Raw genomic sequence first — 18,409 nt, 5'->3', positions numbered from 1 at the left:
TAGCTCCTGCTTAATACACACTGGCCCTTGAACTCTTACTTTCCCTTGCACTTTGACGCAATGGAGCAAGATAGAGAGAGAATCCAGCACGTAATTCCTGTCTGTTAGCTTTTTCAGATAAAGCCAAATACGTGCTTATGAAGACAGTCAACAGATCAATACCTTTTACGCAATGAAGTGGTCCCGGGGCCTTACAAATACTCGCAGGACCCCACAGTTAGTCATTATCAGACTGAAGGATTGCAAGCAACAACAAGACTCTTTCTCTGATTTTGCAAAGAAAAGTGAGAGCAGATTAGATTAAATTGCAGAACAGAAAATCTACAGTCAACATAGATCATATTAAATACATTCTTCAAGTGCAGTGAATCTAACTCATCTGCAAAATGCAAGCTGTTGCTCAGTGTTCAGTGTGCACCAGCCGGGCTGCTGGAGGACTTCTGCGAAAACAAACTGACTTTTCACTGCTGCGGACCAACAAGAGTGCTCTCAGGAGAGGAGCAGCCTGCATCCGTCTCCTAAGGTAGGTTATGAATATTAGAAAATTACATATAATATATAGTAGCAATACAGTCTATATATTTTTTCTGCCGAGTGCTGCCTTTTATAGCTCATGACTTTCAACTTTTTGTCCTCATTTTTCTACAGCATTTCTGAGAGTGTGCTATTGAGCAAAGGGGAGCATGGAGTCCAGAAATTAGGACAGAAACGGACAGATACTGCACACAGAGGGCCTTTGAGTGTTGGACATGGGCTTGCTGTTCCTTTTACACAGGTAGGTCAGTCTCCTACCAGAGACCAATGAAAAACAACTAAACAATTATTGTGTACCTTTTGAAAAAAGTCTGTTTTTCAGAGAAAAAAAGAATGGAGTTTAAATTATGTTTTCTTTTCCATCTGCAGCAAATTGAAAACCTCTCTTACGACTCCCTGATCATAAGAGCAGCCTCTGTGGTTACAGACAGTTCAAGTACTTTGCTCTCCCAGACCTCATTGGCTCTCGTAAATGCCCTTACAGATTACTCAAAGGTAGGTTTTCATCCAATGTGCAGCTTATGATTTCCAACCACAGTCTGAGAAGAAAAATCTAAATAAATATATTGTCAGGCTCTTACTAAACAACACAAAGATCATCAGTGTCCATATTGTTAGTTTTAATTGCAGCTGTATCACCAATAATTATAAATCTCTGCATCTTTTCATGATTTTACACAGAGAATAATAGCACTAAGAAATGACACTGACTTCAGTTTCTTTATGTTTTTTTTCTTTCATATGTACAAATCCAGACTTAATTTACATTTTAAAATGTCCATGTAATGTCCCTGACTGTCGGTCCTTCTTCTGTTTGCTAACAGGCTGTGCAAACACGCATCATTGTCCAAAGACGGTATTTAGCTTCACTGGGAAAACTGACCCCATCAGAAGAGGATTTGTTTCTGGCGGCAATCAATGCCCAGCGTGCAGAGGTTAGTTTTGGGAAATAAACCTTGATGTACTCTAGCATTCTGGGTTTCTTAAAATGAGCTTTCACTCTTTGCAAAAAGAATAGATTAGATACATTTATAATATTGAGTGGTTCTCATCTCTGTTCTTATATGTCTGCCCTTACAGGCAACTGACAGGCTACAAGAATGCAAACGCTTTGAGACAAACTGGATCAATTCTGTCAATTTGTGCAAAATGGCAGCCGAGGCAGCACAATCTTCAGGTGGGTAAAATGTCTAAGGACAGCTGCATCTCTTAATGCATTGTGAAATGTTGCTGTATTTATAATGATGGAACAAGGAGGGGATTCAAATCACTTTTATGATACCATGTGTACACATTGGTAGAGCTTCAGTAAAAGAAAAATGATTTTAAGTTCCACATTGAATATTTAAACTTTTGATAGTGTTATGTCAACCCTTGAACCTTCTTAGCACTTTGACTAAATGTGTGTTATCATCTTTGTGTTTGCAGGAGCCGATCAGGCCTCCATCACAGTGAGGGCAAGCATCCAGGTGGCCCAGTCACAGGTGGGGGAGGCTCGGAAACTGGCAGCGACTGCAGATAAGAAGTTGGCCGAGACTAAAGCAGAAGAGATCCAAAGGATGGCAGAATATGTTGCCTTTCTAGATGGAGAGGAGCATGAGGTGCATGAGGCTTATCTACGAGAGGACTAAGTGATTGATTGATTGATTGATTGATTGATTGATTGATTGATTGATTGATTGATTGATTGATTGATTGATTGATTGATTGATTGATTTCCCTATCATGTCTCTATTTATTTTTGAGCCTGTAAGATCTATATGTGTTTGAATTTACACAAAGAAGATCAACATTTGACAAACTGAATGAAATAAGTACCTTCGACAGTATTAGTAATTCTTTAATGTTGCATGAATCCTTATTTAAGACTATTTATTTGATTAGTTAATATTAGCAGCCCTTTTCTGATCAATGATGAAGTTATGATTCAATTCTTCAGTATATATTGGATGGCAGTGAGGGCTTATCCGACATTGGATTACATTGTTGTTTATTGTATATTTATTGTATTTTAAAGCTACCGTTTCCACTATTGTATTTTTCCCTGTTCATGTAATAGAACATTTAAAATAAATCTTTGAGTATTATAATGTGTTTATGGGTCCTTGTTTGCCGTCATATTACATGATCCTAAATGAGTGGGTGTGGCTTTGTGGTTACTACCAGGTTTGGGGGAAAATGGAAATCATGGAAAACGTTTTAGCATACAAGAAAAGGACACGTTTCATTACAATTACAGTTACTCTAAAACAGACATATTCAGATGACCGATACACTGAGTATACATTTGGATTTTAAACAGGATTACAAATGTAAGATACATTTTAAAATAAGGAACTATATATTACCATTTGCGCAGACAGTAGGCAATTGCAGGGGGAAATGGTCGATTGGACCAGAACAGATGGACAAATGACTCAAAACCTCCTCTGTCGCTGTCTTGCTATAGTTGGTGTCTCCAGAAAGACATTTTTCCATGATGAGACACAAGCAGACTCACAAAGTTGAACAAACAAAAGTGTCACATCTGGTAAAATCAATAAATAGCACAGGAAAAAATAAAAGCCCCGTTGAACTTCTGTTAATTCAAATGGATTCAAGGATTCCAACACTGTTTTTTCAAGTTTTTTATGGCACAAGTGAACTGTATGCAGTTTGTGATATTATGGAATTCTATGATGGCAACAGCATCTGTTGTTGAAAGCTACTGATTTAGGTCAAAATGCAAAATTGCCATGTCAATTTAAATAAGGAATGTTCTTTGCATCATCAAAAAAACCTTCTGAAAGACAAGAATAGGTATACTGCAACAAACATTGATGAGTTAAGCAAGAATATGCATGTGTCATTTCTGTAGTGCTTAACATTCAGTGTATTTGCAATAATGATATCTATTGTGGGGTTTATTTGTGTAGCAATGTAGTCAAATTCCAGTTTATAACAACAAACAGAATTACAAGTAGAACTTTTTGAACATCCGTCCAAATCTTAAATACTGTGAAAGTGAATTAAAGGTTTAGTCATTTTCGATATGTTTCAATAAAATAATTTAAATGTTAGTACAATGCTTTTCTTGAAGAAAAAAGACTTTGTCAAATTCTATTTTTTTTATACAAGCCAAAGGAAGCGTAGCTTTTCAATGCATGAGAAAATGTTTCGTCCCTGAGGCCATAGATGAGAGGACTCAGACATCTGGGAGCTAGTATAAACATTATGTAGTTATTGTACCTGACATCAATATATAACTGTAAATCAATCGGAAGTAAAGCAGCTTCAATGAACGGGCACCACAGCTGGATGAGACACAGTAGCAGCTGGAAAGCATGAAGTATGACCGTTCTGAGCCCTTTCCATGTTGACTTCTTGTTCTCTCCTGATGCAGCTTTGGCCACTTTCACTATTTTAACATAAGATACTACAATAGTAATTAACATGAGCAAAAAGTACAACTGGTTCATAGCTGACACCATATGACTCTGCCATCTGTACACATTGAAGGTCTCCATTGAACACGTCCTTTCTTTTGTGTACAAGCTAAGAGAGGCTGTTGCAAAGAAGGCGGAGAGAACCATAATACAGGGAACAGCGCTGAGGCCATGAATGATGAGGATGCAGTGCATAGCGCTGCGTGTGGAGCACAGCTCTCCGTGTCGCAGGGGAATGCAGATGGCAACATAACGCTCCAGAGTCATTGCTGTCAAAGTAATCGGTGTGACAAAAGAGTACAGAAACAAAAGATTACAGAGAATCATACACAGGCCAACTTGTATATTAAACCTGAAATAGGCAAACATGACAGTGATAGTAGAAATGATCAACAACATGCTATCAGATAGTAGTGTAACAGCAAATAAGATGTAGCGTGCGTTTGTGTAGAAACACTCCTTTTTAAAAAAGGTAAAAATTAGCAAAAGGTTTATGTAAACAAAGATCACCACCAGGATCTGCACAACAATGATCCGGTAAACCTGCTGCTGATAAGACACACCACCCACCAGTGAGCTGTTATTGCTCATATTTCGTTTTTTTATCCAAAGAGCTTAAGGCTCCATCATTAGAAACAGAAACAGATTTCTCTGAAAACCGTCCAGGCAGTTCCAAAAAATGAATATGTTCTGCTGATCTGAGAGCCTTCTGACAGAGGGCTGTTCCAGATGACTTTAAAGACAAGAACGTCCCAGAATGAAACCAATCTCTGCTCGGCAGTGTCGTCATCATCCCTCTCTGCTAATCCCCTTCATTTCATTGCTATTCATAGTTGGAAAGAGTTCTATACATTGAACTAAAATATACTCTAGATTTAAATTGTATTTAGTTGATCCTGTTTTTTCAAAGTCATCCAACACAAAGAGGACATTTGGTAGGGCACACTTTTACCCGAGACTAAAGGCCCGATGTGATCATTTGTATCATAGATATCAAAATAATTAGCAAAAGCAGTTATTAGATGCATATTGGATTAACTCCACTGTATATCATTAATAATTATTTTATTTTTTTATGTTTGAAGAAACATTTCTAAAACTATACATTTATGCATTTACAGGACCAGTCTCCTCATTCTCATTTCACTCAATCAATTCATTTTTATTTATATAGTCCAATCTTTTTATAGGTATTTGTAAGCTTTTCGTTAATTATTTATTATAGTCCAGGTAAAGATGGATGAGAAAGAGAGAGAAAGAGAGGATCTAAAGTAAATAGCTGCAAGGGACTTAACCTCATAGTACATGTCAGCAGGAGTATGGAACTGATTTTGAAAAAGAAAGAAATGTAATGCTTTTATTTGCATTAGACACATTGTACAACCACATTTCACAAACTGAATGAAATTAGTACCTTCTATTAGTAATTCTTTAATGTTGCATGAATAATTATTTAAGACTATTTATTTGATTAGTTAATATTAGCAGCTCTTTTATGATCAATGATGAAGTTATGATTCAATTCTTCAGTATATATTGGATGGCAGTGAGGGCTTATCCGACATTGGATTACATTGTTGTTTATTGTATATTTATTGTATTTTGACTATCGTTTCCACAATTTTACATGTCCCTGTTCATGTAATAGATTATTTAAAATAAAGCTTTGAGTATCTGATTTAATGTGTTCATGGGTCCTTTTTCGTCATATTAAATGATCCTCAACGAGAGGATGTGGCTTTGTGGTTACTACCAGGTTTGGGGAAAAATGAAATGCATGAAAAATGTTTTAGGAAACTACAAAAAAGGACGCTGTTTTTTACAGGTACGGTTACTCTAAAATAGACATAATAAGATGTCCGATACCCTGCGTATAAATTAGGATTTTTAACCAGAGATTAACATTTTTAGATACATTTTAAAATAAGGAGCTATATATTACCATTTGCGCAGACAGTAGGCAATTGCGGCGGAAAAGGCTGCTTGGACCAAAACAGATATACAAATGACTCAAAACCTCCACTAGCTGTGCTGCTATAGTTGCCATGATGAGACACAAGCAGACTCACTAGGTTGAACAAAGTCAAATCACGTCTAGCAAAAATTAACAAATAGCACAAGAATCAAATAAAGCCCTTTTCAACTTTTGTTAGTTCAAATGGATTCCAGGTCCCAATGCTCCTTTTGTGATCAAAAATCTAAAACCACATCATTCTTTACATTTTAATATACTTGAGTGTTCTTTCAAGTTTTTCTTGACATAAGTGAACTGTATGCAGTTTGTGATATTATGGAATTATATGATGGCAACAGCAGCTGTTGTTGAAAGCTACTGATTTACGTCAAACTCGTCTAAAATCAAAATGCAAAATTGCCACGTCAATTTAAATAAGGAATGTTCTTTGCATCATCAAAAAAAACCTTCTGAAAGACAAGAATGGGTATACTGCAACAAACATTGATGAGTTAAGCAAGAATATGCATGTGTAATTTCTGTAGTGCTTAACATTCAGTGTATTTGCAATAATGATATCTATTGTGGGGTTTATTTGTGTAGCAATGTAGTCAAATTCCAGTTTATAACAACAAACAGAATTACAAGTAGAACTTTTTGAACATCCGTCCAAATCTTAAATACTGTGAAGGTGAATTAAAGGTTTAGTCATTTTCGATGTTTCAATAAAATAATTTAAATGTTAGTACAATGCTTTTCTTGAAGAAAAAAGACGTTGTCAAATTCTATTTTTTTTATACAAGCCAAAGGAAGCGTAGCTTTTCAATGCATGATAAATTGCTTCATCCCTGAGGCCATAGATGAGAGGACTCAGACATCTGGGAGCTAGTATAAACATTATGTAGTTATTGTACCTGACATTAATATATAACTGTAAATCAATCGGAGCAGATTCAATGAACGGGCACCACAGCTGGATGAGACACAGTAGCAGCTGGAAAGCATGAAGAATGACCGTTCTGAGCCCTTTCCATGTTGACTTCTTGTTCTCTCCTGATGCAGCTTTGGCCACTTTCACTATTTTAACATAAGATACTACAATAGTAATTAACATGAGCAAAAAGTACAACTGGTTCATAGCTGACAACATATGACTCTGCCATCTGTACACATTGAAGGTCTCCATTGAACACGTCCTTTCTTTTGTGTACAAGCTAAGAGAGGCTGTTGCAAAGAAGGCGGAGAGAACCATAATACAGGGAACAGCGCTGAGGCCATGAATGATGAGGATGCAGTGCATAGCGCTGCGTGTGGAGCACAGCTCTCCGTGTCGCAGGGGAATGCAGATGGCAACATAACGCTCCAGAGTCATTGCTGTCAAAGTAATCGGTGTGACAAAAGAGTACAGAAACAAAAGATTACAGAGAATCATACACAGGCCAACTTGTATATTAAACCTGAAATAGGCAAACATGACAGTGATAGTAGAAATGATCAACAACATGCTATCAGATAGTAGTGTAACAGCAAATAAGATGTAGCGTGCGTTTGTGTAGAAACACTCCTTTTTAAAAAAGGTAAAAATTAGCAAAAGGTTTATGTAAACAAAGATCACCACCAGGATCTGCACAACAATGATCGGGTAAACCTGCTGCTGATAAGACACACCACCCACCAGTGAGCTGTTATTGCTCATATTTCGTTTTTTTTATCCAAAGAGCTTAAGGCTCCATCATTAGAAACAGAAACAGATTTCTCTGAAAACCGTCCAGGCAGTTCCAAAAAATGAATATGTTCTGCTGATCTGAGAGCCTTCTGACAGAGGGCTGTTCCAGATGACTTTAAAGACAAGAACGTCCCAGAATGAAACCAATCTCTGCTCGGCAGTGTCGTCATCATCCCTCTCTGCTAATCCCCTTCATTTCATTGCTATTCATAGTTGGAAAGAGTTCTATACATTGAACTAAAATATACTCCAGATTTAAATTGTATTTAGTTGATCCTGTTTTTTCAAAGTCATCCAACACAAAGAGGACATTTGGTAGGGCACACTTTTACCCGAGACTAAAGGCCCGATGTGATCATTTGTATCATAGATATCAAAATAATCAGCGAAAGCAGTTATTTGATGCATATTGGATTAACTCCACTGTATATCATTAATAATTATTTTATTTGTTCATGTTTGAAGAAACATTTCTAAAACCATACTTTTATGCATTTACAGGGTCACAGTTGCTCTGTCTCCACTCTCCTCATTCTCATGTCACCCAATCAAGTCAATTTTATTTATGCATTCTAATCCTTTTATAAGTATTTTTAAGCTTTTTGTTCATTCTTTATTATAGTCCAGGTAAAGATGGATGAGAAAGAGAGAGAAAGAGAGGATCTAAAGTTAAGTGCCACAAGTTGGATTTTACGGGCCGCTAGGGACTTAACCTCACAGTAAATATCAGCAGGAGTATAGAGCTGGTTATGAACAATACATTTAATGTTTTTATTTTCATTGGACACATTGTACAACCACATTTTTGTACAGCTCTTGAATTTTACATTTACCAGTCCAGAGGTGCACACATGAACACTCTCACACACAGACACATGTCATAGTAATGCTCATCTCTTCATTTCAAACTACGCCAGTATGTCTTTATGTGGTCTTAGATGTTGTGGAGTTCACTTCAGGCTTTGTCTAACCACACTTTTCTGTTCTCTGTCATTAGATCTGAAGGCAGCGCTGCTGTCCTTCACAAAGATTCTGACCTCCTCTCTCATAGATGGTTTCTTGTGAGGAAAGCATAGCTCTGAAGAGATTTAACTCTTTAAGCCAATTAATTGATCATATTTGTTAAACGTCATTGAAGCACTCTTATCTTTTACCACAACAGGGACCGCAAATGTTATTAAGATGCAGAATTTACAAATCAGACGGTTTTGGTCATCTTTACTGTTAACATGTTGACAGTTTACTGGGAATTTTACATCAAAACACAAAGTAACAACATGTTTTTTTTACATATAGCCATTTTATGATTAATATACATCTCCCTAAACATTGAAATAGTAGGGCTGCCGTATAGCTCAGTTGGTAGAGCTGGCGGCCCATGTAGGGGGCTAGTATGCAGAGGATCTAGGTTCAAAGCGGGTCCGGGAACACGTGCTGCATATCAACCCTCTGTCTCCCCCCTTCTAATCATCAAAGGCACTGGTTGCGCAAAAACATTAATTAATATTAAACAATATTAATGTATGACTAAAGAGTTTCATGCAGGCAGAAGTAGAAAATGCAAGGCCCACAGAGCTGTATGATATATCCATGGTGTTAGGGACATGGTTGTAGGAAAACGGACAATGTTCAGCTAGATATCACTGTCCTCGTGTAGAAAGGGTAAATGACCGACAGAGGCAGAATTAGAGTGCAGTGACGAGTCCTAAAACCCGAAAGTGAGTTAGCATTTTACCAGTTGCGGTTCCCTCGTCTCAGAGTCAACGGGATTGCTCCATAGGATTTTGGAAAATAGCTCGAAATAAGGTCTGTGGTTGACAAAAATGTAAGAGACGGTTCACGTTTTGTTCTATAACATTAAATACATCAGTAGTGGGGATTTTTGAGGAGTTTACATGTCTGAAAAACGATGGTTGTTAACAAGTGGCTGAATAGGACTTGCCGAGGATGCTGTACGTCATTACGCCGAACACGTAAACACTCCCGCTAAGTTTGTTTGCCCCTGTTCTGCTTGAAAGCAAGTACCTGCCTCTTGCAAACTGTTTAAACAAACACTTCAACTTGTACAATTTTGAATCTGTATTTTTGAATATCGATCTTAAGTTGGCGTAACGTTGAAGTTGTGCGACCCTGCTGTACTCGGCTGTAGTTCGTTTATAGCATAACGTTAGCATTTTGCTTCTGGCGACTAGATTTATGATTAAAAAATGATAAAAGTAGGGTTGACGTGTGGATATTATCTGGCTGAACAAAACGTGCATTTATTACAGATCTTATTTTTTACAATATTCCAAAATCCTATCCCATTACTTTTTTGTCGAGGGAACCCATGCGCAGCTTACTTCCGGGTCGGCCTACACAAATACGTCATCAGCACCACTCTATTAACTGTCTCTACAGTGTGTTCCAAGGAAGCTGGCCACACATTAATCCTTCTGTAACAAAACACAAGTCAACATGTGAATTGCAACAAAGTTACTTACTAAGCAAGAACACCAGAAAAACCCAATTCTTCAACAATACTAAACCAGTAGCAGATTTTATATATTAGTGTACAATGTTCAATTTGAAACTGAGTAGATAGATATTTCCATAGCATGGAACCACATAAGTAATCAATCAAAAGTGATGTATAGGTCTCTCTCAGGCTTGCTTAGTAGCTTGGGAGCTTAGAGATTAAATGAAATGTAGGCCTCTTTAAAATACACCAGTGCGTTTCTTAAACAAGGGATTTCTACATGTGCACTATTGATGTGGTCTTTTTTGTGATTAAGTATCTAAAATACTTGCTTTTCTTTAGGCTGCATAGCTGCTTTAGCTGACAAAAGCTAAATAAAGTCTTCTAAATAAAATCTTCTAGCTTTAAAGTGGCTGTGCCATGCTTTAAAATCCCTTTCAAACAGCTTGGTAGAGTCTGGGCCATATATAGTAGGGGTAAGAAGGAATGTTAACTGAGCATTGTGGCAGTATTGTATTTCAATGCACGGAAAAAGTTTTCATCCCTGAGGCCATAAATGAGAGGACTCAAACATCTTGAAGCAAGAGTAAATGTTACGTAATTAAAGTACCTAATATTGATGAATAACATCAAATTAACCGGGAGGATTGCAGTTTCTATAAACGGGCACCACAGCTGGATGAGACAGAGAAGCAGCTGGAAAGCATGAAGAATTACCGTTATGAGCCCTCTCCATGTTGAATTTGTATCCTCTCCTGATGCAGCTTTGGCCACTTTCACTATACCAATGTAGGATAAAATGATGGTTACAAACATAATTAAGAAGTATAACTGAAATACCACTAATTTAATGTGATCCTGCCATCGGAGAAAGACAAATAATTGCATGGAGCAAATCTTCTCTTGAGTATACATATTAGGGGGGGCTGATGCAAAGAAGACGGAGAGAACCACAATACAGGGAACAGCGCTGAGGCCGTGAATGATGAGGATGCAGTGCACAGCGCTGCTTGTGGAGCACAGCGCTCCGTGTCGCAGGGGCATGCAGATGGCAACATAACGCTCCAGAGTCATTGCTGTCAAAGTAATCGGTGTGACAAAAGAGTACAGAGATAAAAGAATATAGAGAATGATACACAAGCCAATTTTCATTGTGAACTGAAAGTAGCTCAAGTTGAGCAGGACATCAGACATGATTAAAATAAAGCTATCAGAGAATAGTGTTACAGCAAATAAGATGTAGCGCATGGTTGTGTAGAAGAGGTCCTTTGAAAAAAAGGTCAAAATGAGCAACAAGTTGATACAAAGGAACACCACCACCAGAATCTGCACTATGATGACCCGGTAATCAAACTGACGCTGCCCAAACTTACCACCAGCCAATGAATTGTTATCTGACATATTTTGTATATAAAATGTGTGTTGCACTACCAAAATGAAATGATATACCTTCTCATATCAAAAAAGATCATTAAACCTATAACATTAACTACGTTTAAACTTCTTCAAGCTTCTTATGAGTCGCAAGATGTAGGTGCAGTCATTTATTAAACCACAGTACTGTGACATTGCGGCACAATTACAATTCAACAATATAACATAAACAAGAATAAACTGTTAAAATGTGCATCATCATAAACACAGGTCAACATGAGAAAAGTTAATTTAAAGTGTGATGTGTGATGTGAGTTGACCTGTTAGATCTGGTCAATGGCTTGCAGCAGCTTTGGAAGACAAATGTATTCTAGTGAGCTCTGTGCAGTATTTTGATTGTTAGACAAGCTTGGCTATTGGTCTGTCAAAAACATGGACTCTGGGGGAAACTATGGTACAGGTATTCTCAAACAAATGTCAAGTCATATAATATCGTAAAACACAATGCCCAAATCAATGCAGAGTGACTTGTATCTGTAAATCTGCATCTGTGCCTCTACATCAACTTTTTTTATGGTTTAATATTTGTGAATCTCAATCCTGTGTATTCTTTTAAGATTGGCTTTACCATACTTCGTAACTTACAATCAACAAAAACAGACACTCCGTAACCAGTACTTTATCAAATATGATGCAGAATTGAATGAGGGATTTTTATCTCGTAATTGCAATCTGTATATCATTGATTAAATTACATACAATGGCTTAATAACTTTTATAAACCTTAAATGTTCTTGTAAATCGTCAATTTACCATTTATAATTATGTTTTGGGAATCTCAGAATTTGTGTAGATCCTTTTTACTCTTTTGTTTTACTGTGCTATTTTATATCATACAAGTGCAAGGCAAACCCCTGCTCTTGAGTAAATAGTGGTAATGCCACATCTATGGATGCCACATCTATGGATGGAAGAAGAAGAAGAAGAAGAAGAAGAAGAAGAAGAAGAAGAAGAAGAAGAAGAAGAAGAAGAAGAAGAAGAAGAAGAAGAAGAAGAAGAAGAAGAAGAAGAAGAAGAAGAAGAAGAAGAAGAAGAAGAAGAAGAAGAAGAAGAAGAAGAAGAAGAAGAAGAAGAAGAAGAAGAAGAAGAAGAAGAAGAAGAAGAAGAAGAAGAGATTTTTAAAACAAATTTTATTTGCATTTGTTTTAAACATACACCCACCCTGCAAAAGAGTCGGAACAAAACTAAAACATTACACAATCAAATAAATAAACAGATTTTCATGACTACCAAATAAATATCATTTGAAAAGCGTTTTACCCATTTAAAAACATCCTCTTTTACACACTTTAAAAACAAAAACTACACCTATCCTTTAAAACTTCAATATGAGAGAGTCATTCTCCCCCAGCGAGCACAGAACCCGCCCCACAGCCCACACATCCAGAAACCCCTGCAGGTGATTGATCAGCGTATAGTACGCATGCTCCACCCTCAGACGCGCTGCCACCAGCCCCCTCAGACAGAGCACTGCATCCGTCCATCCCACTCCAGCAAGTTGGTTCTTCCTACTTTTCCAGATTGCTAATTTTGCATTAGCAAACAAGAAATGCATCAACAGTAGGGTTTCCTTCTTTTTCAGGATGTATTTGGGGCCATGGACAAAAAGTGGTATGGAGAAAACCTCCCCGAACCCTTCCACCCACCCCTGTAACATTTTTTTAAGACCAGCCAATCTGGGACAGGACACGACTAAATGCTCCAATGTTTCCGCCATAAAACAGAACGGACAGCCTCCCCTTGTGCCTGGGTCAACATGAGCTCTGTATTTGTTAGTGGCTATTGCACCGTGTATAATTCTCCATTGGATGTCAGCCATCCGTTTTCCAACCGGAGATTTATTCAGGATTTATTCAGCTGCCCTGAGGGGAAGAGCCCAAGCCAAACACATCCGTCCACCTCGACTCTCTGACGCCTGCAAGCGAGCTGAGGTTTAACACCTTTACGCAGCTAAGGTATAGCTTCTTCCCATTGCAGGAGCTGAACTTCGCAGGTGTTAGAGTCCCCAGTGATAGCAGGAGACCATCCTCCTCTCTCCATTCCCCCACCGCAGGACCCACACTCAAGGCAGGAAAAACATACTCATGTCCCTTTCTCCACTGGTCAGCCAGATCTGCATCCAGAGCAAAAGTCCGGTGGGATGGCGACAGCGACTGCCACACCTCATCTACCAGGTTCTCCAGAACTCGGGTTGATCGAATGCCCGTCACCTCAGCCAGTTTTTCTGTGGAGACCCCCGTCAAATGGCCAAGTTTTACCACTCCCGCTTCAATTAACGCGTTCTTTAGGGTGGCTGAAGAGAAAAGGGTTCCAGAAAGAAAACCAGTGTCAAACAGTGGCTCCTCAAACAGCCACATCCCAGGCCGGGGGTCGGGTGGTCTGGTAAAACTCAGAATCTTCCAGGCATTGATGACTGAGCAGTAAAAAGGTGTAAGTCCAGTTATCTTGTACGCAGGGGCCTTCAGCAGAAACAGGTGTTTATCAAAACCAAAGCCCCCCGCCCTCCAGAGCAACAGCCGGGCCATAGCCAGCCAGCAGGGAGAGGCACCATACAGCAGCCGCTGAGCTGCCTGCAGTCTAAAAGCAGCAGTCCTTGCAGTAATGTCCACGAGGCCCTGCCTCCCCACAGGCAGGTACAGGACCGATGCTGGCACCCAGTGATGACCCGACCAGAAGAAATCCACGAGGAGCCGCTGCAGTTGTTTCATGAGGCCCGGCGGTGGGGTTAACACCTGCAGTCTGTGCCACAGAGACGAGGCAACCAGATTGTTGGCGACAAGAACTCTTCCCCTGTAGGACAGCTGGGGGAGCAGCCATTTCCATTTGGCTAATTTTGCTTGCACCTTTTCCAGCAATCCCTCCCAGTTCTGTGCCACCATGTCCTCGGACCCCAACCAAACTCCCAGGACTTTTAAACCCTTGTTTCCCCAGCTAAGGTTACCAGGAAGACTGGGCCTATTTTCAAGACTCCACTGACCTACCAAAACTGCCTCACTCTTCTCCCAATTAACTTTGGTTGAAGCAGCCTTCCTGTACAAAACTAGACTGTCCTGTAGCTCCTGGATATCTCGCTGACCCTGGACAAAAACACTGACATCATCAGCATAAGCTGATACAACCACCGGGGGGGCCTGAGCTGACTCTGGCAGACACAGGCCCCTCAGCCGGTTTCTAAGTCTGCACAAAAGCGGCTCGATGGCAATACTATATAATAGGCCTGAGATAGGGCAGCCCTGCCTGATCCCCCTTTTAACTGGTACAGGTCTGCTCAGCCCTCCCCCCACCTTCACAACACAACATGCATCACTGTACAAAACACTTCACCCAGGACAGAAAATGCTCCCCAACACCAAAAGCCTGCAATGTGGCAGCCAGAAAAGTGTGATCCACACGATCAAACGCCTTCTCCTGGTCAATAGAAATAATACCAACATTTATATCATACAGTTTGCAAACATCAAAAGTGTCTCTCATCAAAAACAAATTGTCCACAATTGATCTGCCAGGGATGCAATATGTCTGATCAGGACCGATAAGAAGTTCGATAAAAACCTTCAGTCTGTTAGCTAAGACCTTTGACAGTATCTTGTAGTCCGTACATAGGAGAGCCACAGGTCTCCAGTTCTTCAGCAGGGTTAGATCTCCTTTCTTAGGCAACAGTGAAATCACTGCACGCCTACAGGAAGCTGGAAGAGTCCCTTTCCCAAAGGACTCCATCAACACTTCTAGCAAGTCATGTCCCAGAATACTCCAGAAATGTTTAAAAAAGTCTGCAGGTAAACCGTCTATGCCGGGAGCCTTGCCGGAGGCCATCCGTGTCACCGCAGAGGTCAATTCCTCCAGCGTAATGTCAGAGCCCAGGGTGTCACTTTCGGCTGGACTCAGCTGTGGAAGACCCTGAAGAAGTTCATCAGCAGCTTCCACGTCACAACCTTCAGCTTTGAACAGGTCTGTGTAGAAGGACACTGCATGCCTCCTCATCTCAGCAGGTTCAGAGGTTACCTGTCCATCAGGGAGACGCAGACATACCATCTGCTTCCTTTGGCCCACAGACCTCTCCAGGTTGAAGAAGAAGGTGGTTGGTGCATCAATGTCTCTCATGGAAGTGAAACGGGCTCTGATCAGGGCTCCCTTGGCCTTCTCTTGAAGAAAACAGTTAAGCTGTTGTTGTTTTAGGAGGGACTGTTCTATATTTCGAGCAGACACACTCTCTAACTCTCTGATCTCCCTCTCTAACTGCTCTATAGCTCTCCTAATGTTTGCAGTGGAGTAGGCTGTATACTGTTGGCAGAACACTCTAATCTGAGCCTTTCCTACCTCCCACCACTGACTCAGGGAGGGAAAAGACTCTTTCTTTGATTTCCAGTTAATCCAAAATAATTTAAAATTCTCACAAAAAGTCAAATCTTGTAAAATGTTAACATTAAACTGCCAGAACGATCTCGGCTTCTCTGTGTTGGATAAAACCAAATCTAAAGAAACTAGCTGATGGTCTGTGAAACCAACCGGTTGGATGTGACAGTTCACTGCACGAGTAATACAAGAAGCAGACATGTAAAATCTGTCTAGCCTGGCTGCACTGACGCCCCCATCTAGCATTCTCATCCAGGTGTATTGTTTGACAGAGGGGTGTTTCATCCTCCACACATCCACTAAGTCAGCCTCTCTCATCACCTGTGACAGTAAAAGGGACGACTGAGGATGCGGCTCCCGTCCTATTCTGTCTAAAGTGACATTAGTGCAAGCGTTCCAGTCCCCCCCCAGTATCACACACTCCCCCTGTACACTAGTGTCCAACTCATCTTTTAATAACTGAAACACAGATACACGTGCAGGGCCCTGATTGGGTGCATAAACATTAATAAAAGTGAAAAAAAACAGTTCCACCTTCACCATCAAGGCTCTACCTGCCACTATCTCTGTGCTGGATACAATCTTAACATTTAGAGAGGGGGAGAAAAAAACAGCTACTCCAGCACTGAGGTTTGAGCCATGACTGAGTACATACTGACCCCCCCACCACATTCCCCAGTCCGTCTCATTCAGGCTATCACTGTGCGTTTCCTGCAGAAATATCACATCTAATTTTTTCTGATTAAAGACCTCCAGCACTAAAGCTCTTTTCTGTGCACTTCCACCCCCGTTAATGTTTAAAGAAGCAACCCTTAAAGCCTGCATCAGAGGAAGGAGATAGAGAAAAATAACAGACAGGTACACACAGCAGAGAGGAGACACCCAGTGTTCCATGATCATGTTGACATTATTTAGACCTTTTCAGTTTCCCCCCTTTTTTGCTTCCTTTCGGAACTTTTCTCATATTAGTTACATGCTTCCTGAGACGATAACGTCTCTTTTCATCCAGCAGGTCTAACCCTACAACTTTCTGAAGAGTGCTCACTGTGTGAAGAAACTTGTTAGTGTCAGGGAAAAAGTCTCTCACTTCCACTGCCTTGCCAAAGGACTCATCTAAAAAGACATTAATTTCTTCCAAAGAATATATCTCTGCGTTATGAGAGAGACTATCTGCAACTGAAACACAGTCAGAATCCCCCTCACCGTCTGTGTCCATCTCTGTCACCTCATTAATGTCTGCAGCCTGTTGAAGCTCTGTTTGCCTCCCAGAACCAGACGGCAGCTCCTGCTGTGTGCCAACAGCCTCCACCTGTCCCACAGCCCCGGTCCTCACCTGTCCCGCTACATCATCTCCCACCCGTTTACCTGTTTCCACATGTTCTCCTCTCACACTCACCACATTCTCTACAATCCCCGTTTCATCTCTCCCGATATTCATCTCTACTTCATCCGCAGCCCCTGGGGCCCCGGCGGGTGCAACAGCAGCCCCCGCGACACCGGGCTCCGCGGCCGCCGACCCAGCGACTGGCTCCGCGGCCGCCGACCCAGCGACTGGCTCCGCGGCCGCCGACCCAGCGACTGGCTCGGCGGCCCCGGGCTCGGCGGCCACGGGCTCCGCCGCCACGGGCTCCACCGCCCCGGGCTCGGCGGCCTCGGCGGCACCGGCGGCACCCGGCGGAGCGGCGTGCCGTCTCTGTGGACATGCAACACGTTTGTGACCCGACTCCCCGCACTCAAAACACTTTACGTTCCCTGAGCTCGCATAAACCATATAAAACCCCTCTTCATGCCTCACCCGGAAAGACACATCCAGTGTCTGAGTGGGACAAGTCAGAAACATGAACACCTGTCTCCGCAGAGATTGGACATGTTTTAACTTTTCATCTTTACACCCCAGAGCAACAGTGCGGAGATTACTGGCAAATTTACGGCCCGTCTACACTACAGCGTCGAAAGCTCCAAGCAGCTCCAAGCTGCCCATTCACTTTCAATGGGGTGACGTCACGTAGCCGCGCTTTTTCGCCGAACTGAATTGTGGGTAGCCGAGCGAGGCGTCTCAGGCGACCCAGGCGACCAGAAGTTGAACATTGTTCAACTTCTGGTCGCCTGGACGCCGGAGTAGCCAGCGCCAGCCAATCAAATCCCGTTTCCCAAAATCTGACAGCTGAAGCGCTAGCCAATCAAACCGCGTCTAAGCTGGGAGAGATATCCCGCCGTTCATTTCTATATTTTCAAAAAAAGTCGGAGGAGAAACTAACTATCGCCGTAGCGAATCACCCGGTTTTGTATGACCAGACCCTCTTCACCTCCCGGGATACAAACCGGAGGAACCAGGCATGGAGGGAGGTGGCAGAGACAGTGGGGGAAACTGGTAGGTTTTCGCCTGTTTGGGGAGTTTATATATATATTGCTCGCATAAAATCCCCGGGGGTTTTTGCTTTGTATGTCGGGGGCGGGAGATTCATGTGATTGGTTGTTGGCCGTGTTGCTTGAATAAAATCCCCAAGCTCCAGACACGCCCAGCT

The 18,409-nt window shown here is 41.1% G+C and overlaps 4 protein-coding genes across 4 annotated transcripts; 1 reads left to right on the top strand and 3 right to left on the bottom strand.

The window, feature by feature from the left end:
* Positions 1–213: 213 nt before the first annotated feature.
* On the top strand, positions 214–2,624 carry diabloa (diablo, IAP-binding mitochondrial protein a). Its single transcript, XM_034097820.2, has 6 exons — positions 214–523; positions 649–775; positions 904–1,029; positions 1,359–1,469; positions 1,615–1,711; positions 1,963–2,624. Exons 1-6 carry the CDS (start codon positions 387–389, stop codon positions 2,163–2,165), a joined length of 801 nt encoding a protein of 266 aa, XP_033953711.1. The 5' UTR covers positions 214–386; the 3' UTR covers positions 2,166–2,624.
* Positions 2,625–3,626: 1,002 nt separating this feature from the next.
* On the bottom strand, positions 3,627–4,550 carry LOC117456987 (odorant receptor 131-2-like). Its single transcript, XM_034096862.1, has one exon. The coding sequence runs from the start codon at positions 4,548–4,550 to the stop codon at positions 3,627–3,629; it is 924 nt and encodes a 307-aa protein (XP_033952753.1).
* Positions 4,551–6,691: 2,141 nt separating this feature from the next.
* LOC117456986 (odorant receptor 131-2-like) lies at positions 6,692–7,609 on the bottom strand. The gene has a single exon (XM_034096861.1). The coding sequence runs from the start codon at positions 7,607–7,609 to the stop codon at positions 6,692–6,694; it is 918 nt and encodes a 305-aa protein (XP_033952752.1).
* Positions 7,610–10,586: 2,977 nt separating this feature from the next.
* LOC117456985 (odorant receptor 131-2-like) lies at positions 10,587–11,498 on the bottom strand. The gene has a single exon (XM_034096860.1). It carries the CDS (start codon positions 11,496–11,498, stop codon positions 10,587–10,589), a length of 912 nt encoding a protein of 303 aa, XP_033952751.1.
* Positions 11,499–18,409: the final 6,911 nt, after the last annotated feature.

The sequence above is a fragment of the Pseudochaenichthys georgianus genome, chromosome 13, assembly GCF_902827115.2.
Source record: "Pseudochaenichthys georgianus chromosome 13, fPseGeo1.2, whole genome shotgun sequence".
Taxonomy (NCBI): Eukaryota; Metazoa; Chordata; class Actinopteri; order Perciformes; family Channichthyidae; genus Pseudochaenichthys; species Pseudochaenichthys georgianus.
The sequence above is the reverse complement of the archived record's forward strand: the minus strand, read 5'-3'. Positions and strand labels throughout refer to the sequence as shown.

Bases quoted from the DNA above. Each gene is read 5' to 3' on its own strand.
- LOC117456985 (XM_034096860.1), bottom strand. From the start codon at position 11,498: ATGTCAGATAACAATTCATTGGCTGGTGGTAAGTTTGGGCAGCGTCAG.
- diabloa (XM_034097820.2), top strand. From the start codon at position 387: ATGCAAGCTGTTGCTCAGTGTTCAGTGTGCACCAGCCGGGCTGCTGGA. The intron at 1,030-1,358 runs GTAGGTTTTCAT...GTTTGCTAACAG, and splicing joins CCCTTACAGATTACTCAAAG to GCTGTGCAAACACGCATCAT. The intron at 1,470-1,614 runs GTTAGTTTTGGG...CTGCCCTTACAG, and splicing joins TCAATGCCCAGCGTGCAGAG to GCAACTGACAGGCTACAAGA.
- LOC117456987 (XM_034096862.1), bottom strand. From the start codon at position 4,550: ATGAGCAATAACAGCTCACTGGTGGGTGGTGTGTCTTATCAGCAGCAG.
- LOC117456986 (XM_034096861.1), bottom strand. From the start codon at position 7,609: ATGAGCAATAACAGCTCACTGGTGGGTGGTGTGTCTTATCAGCAGCAG.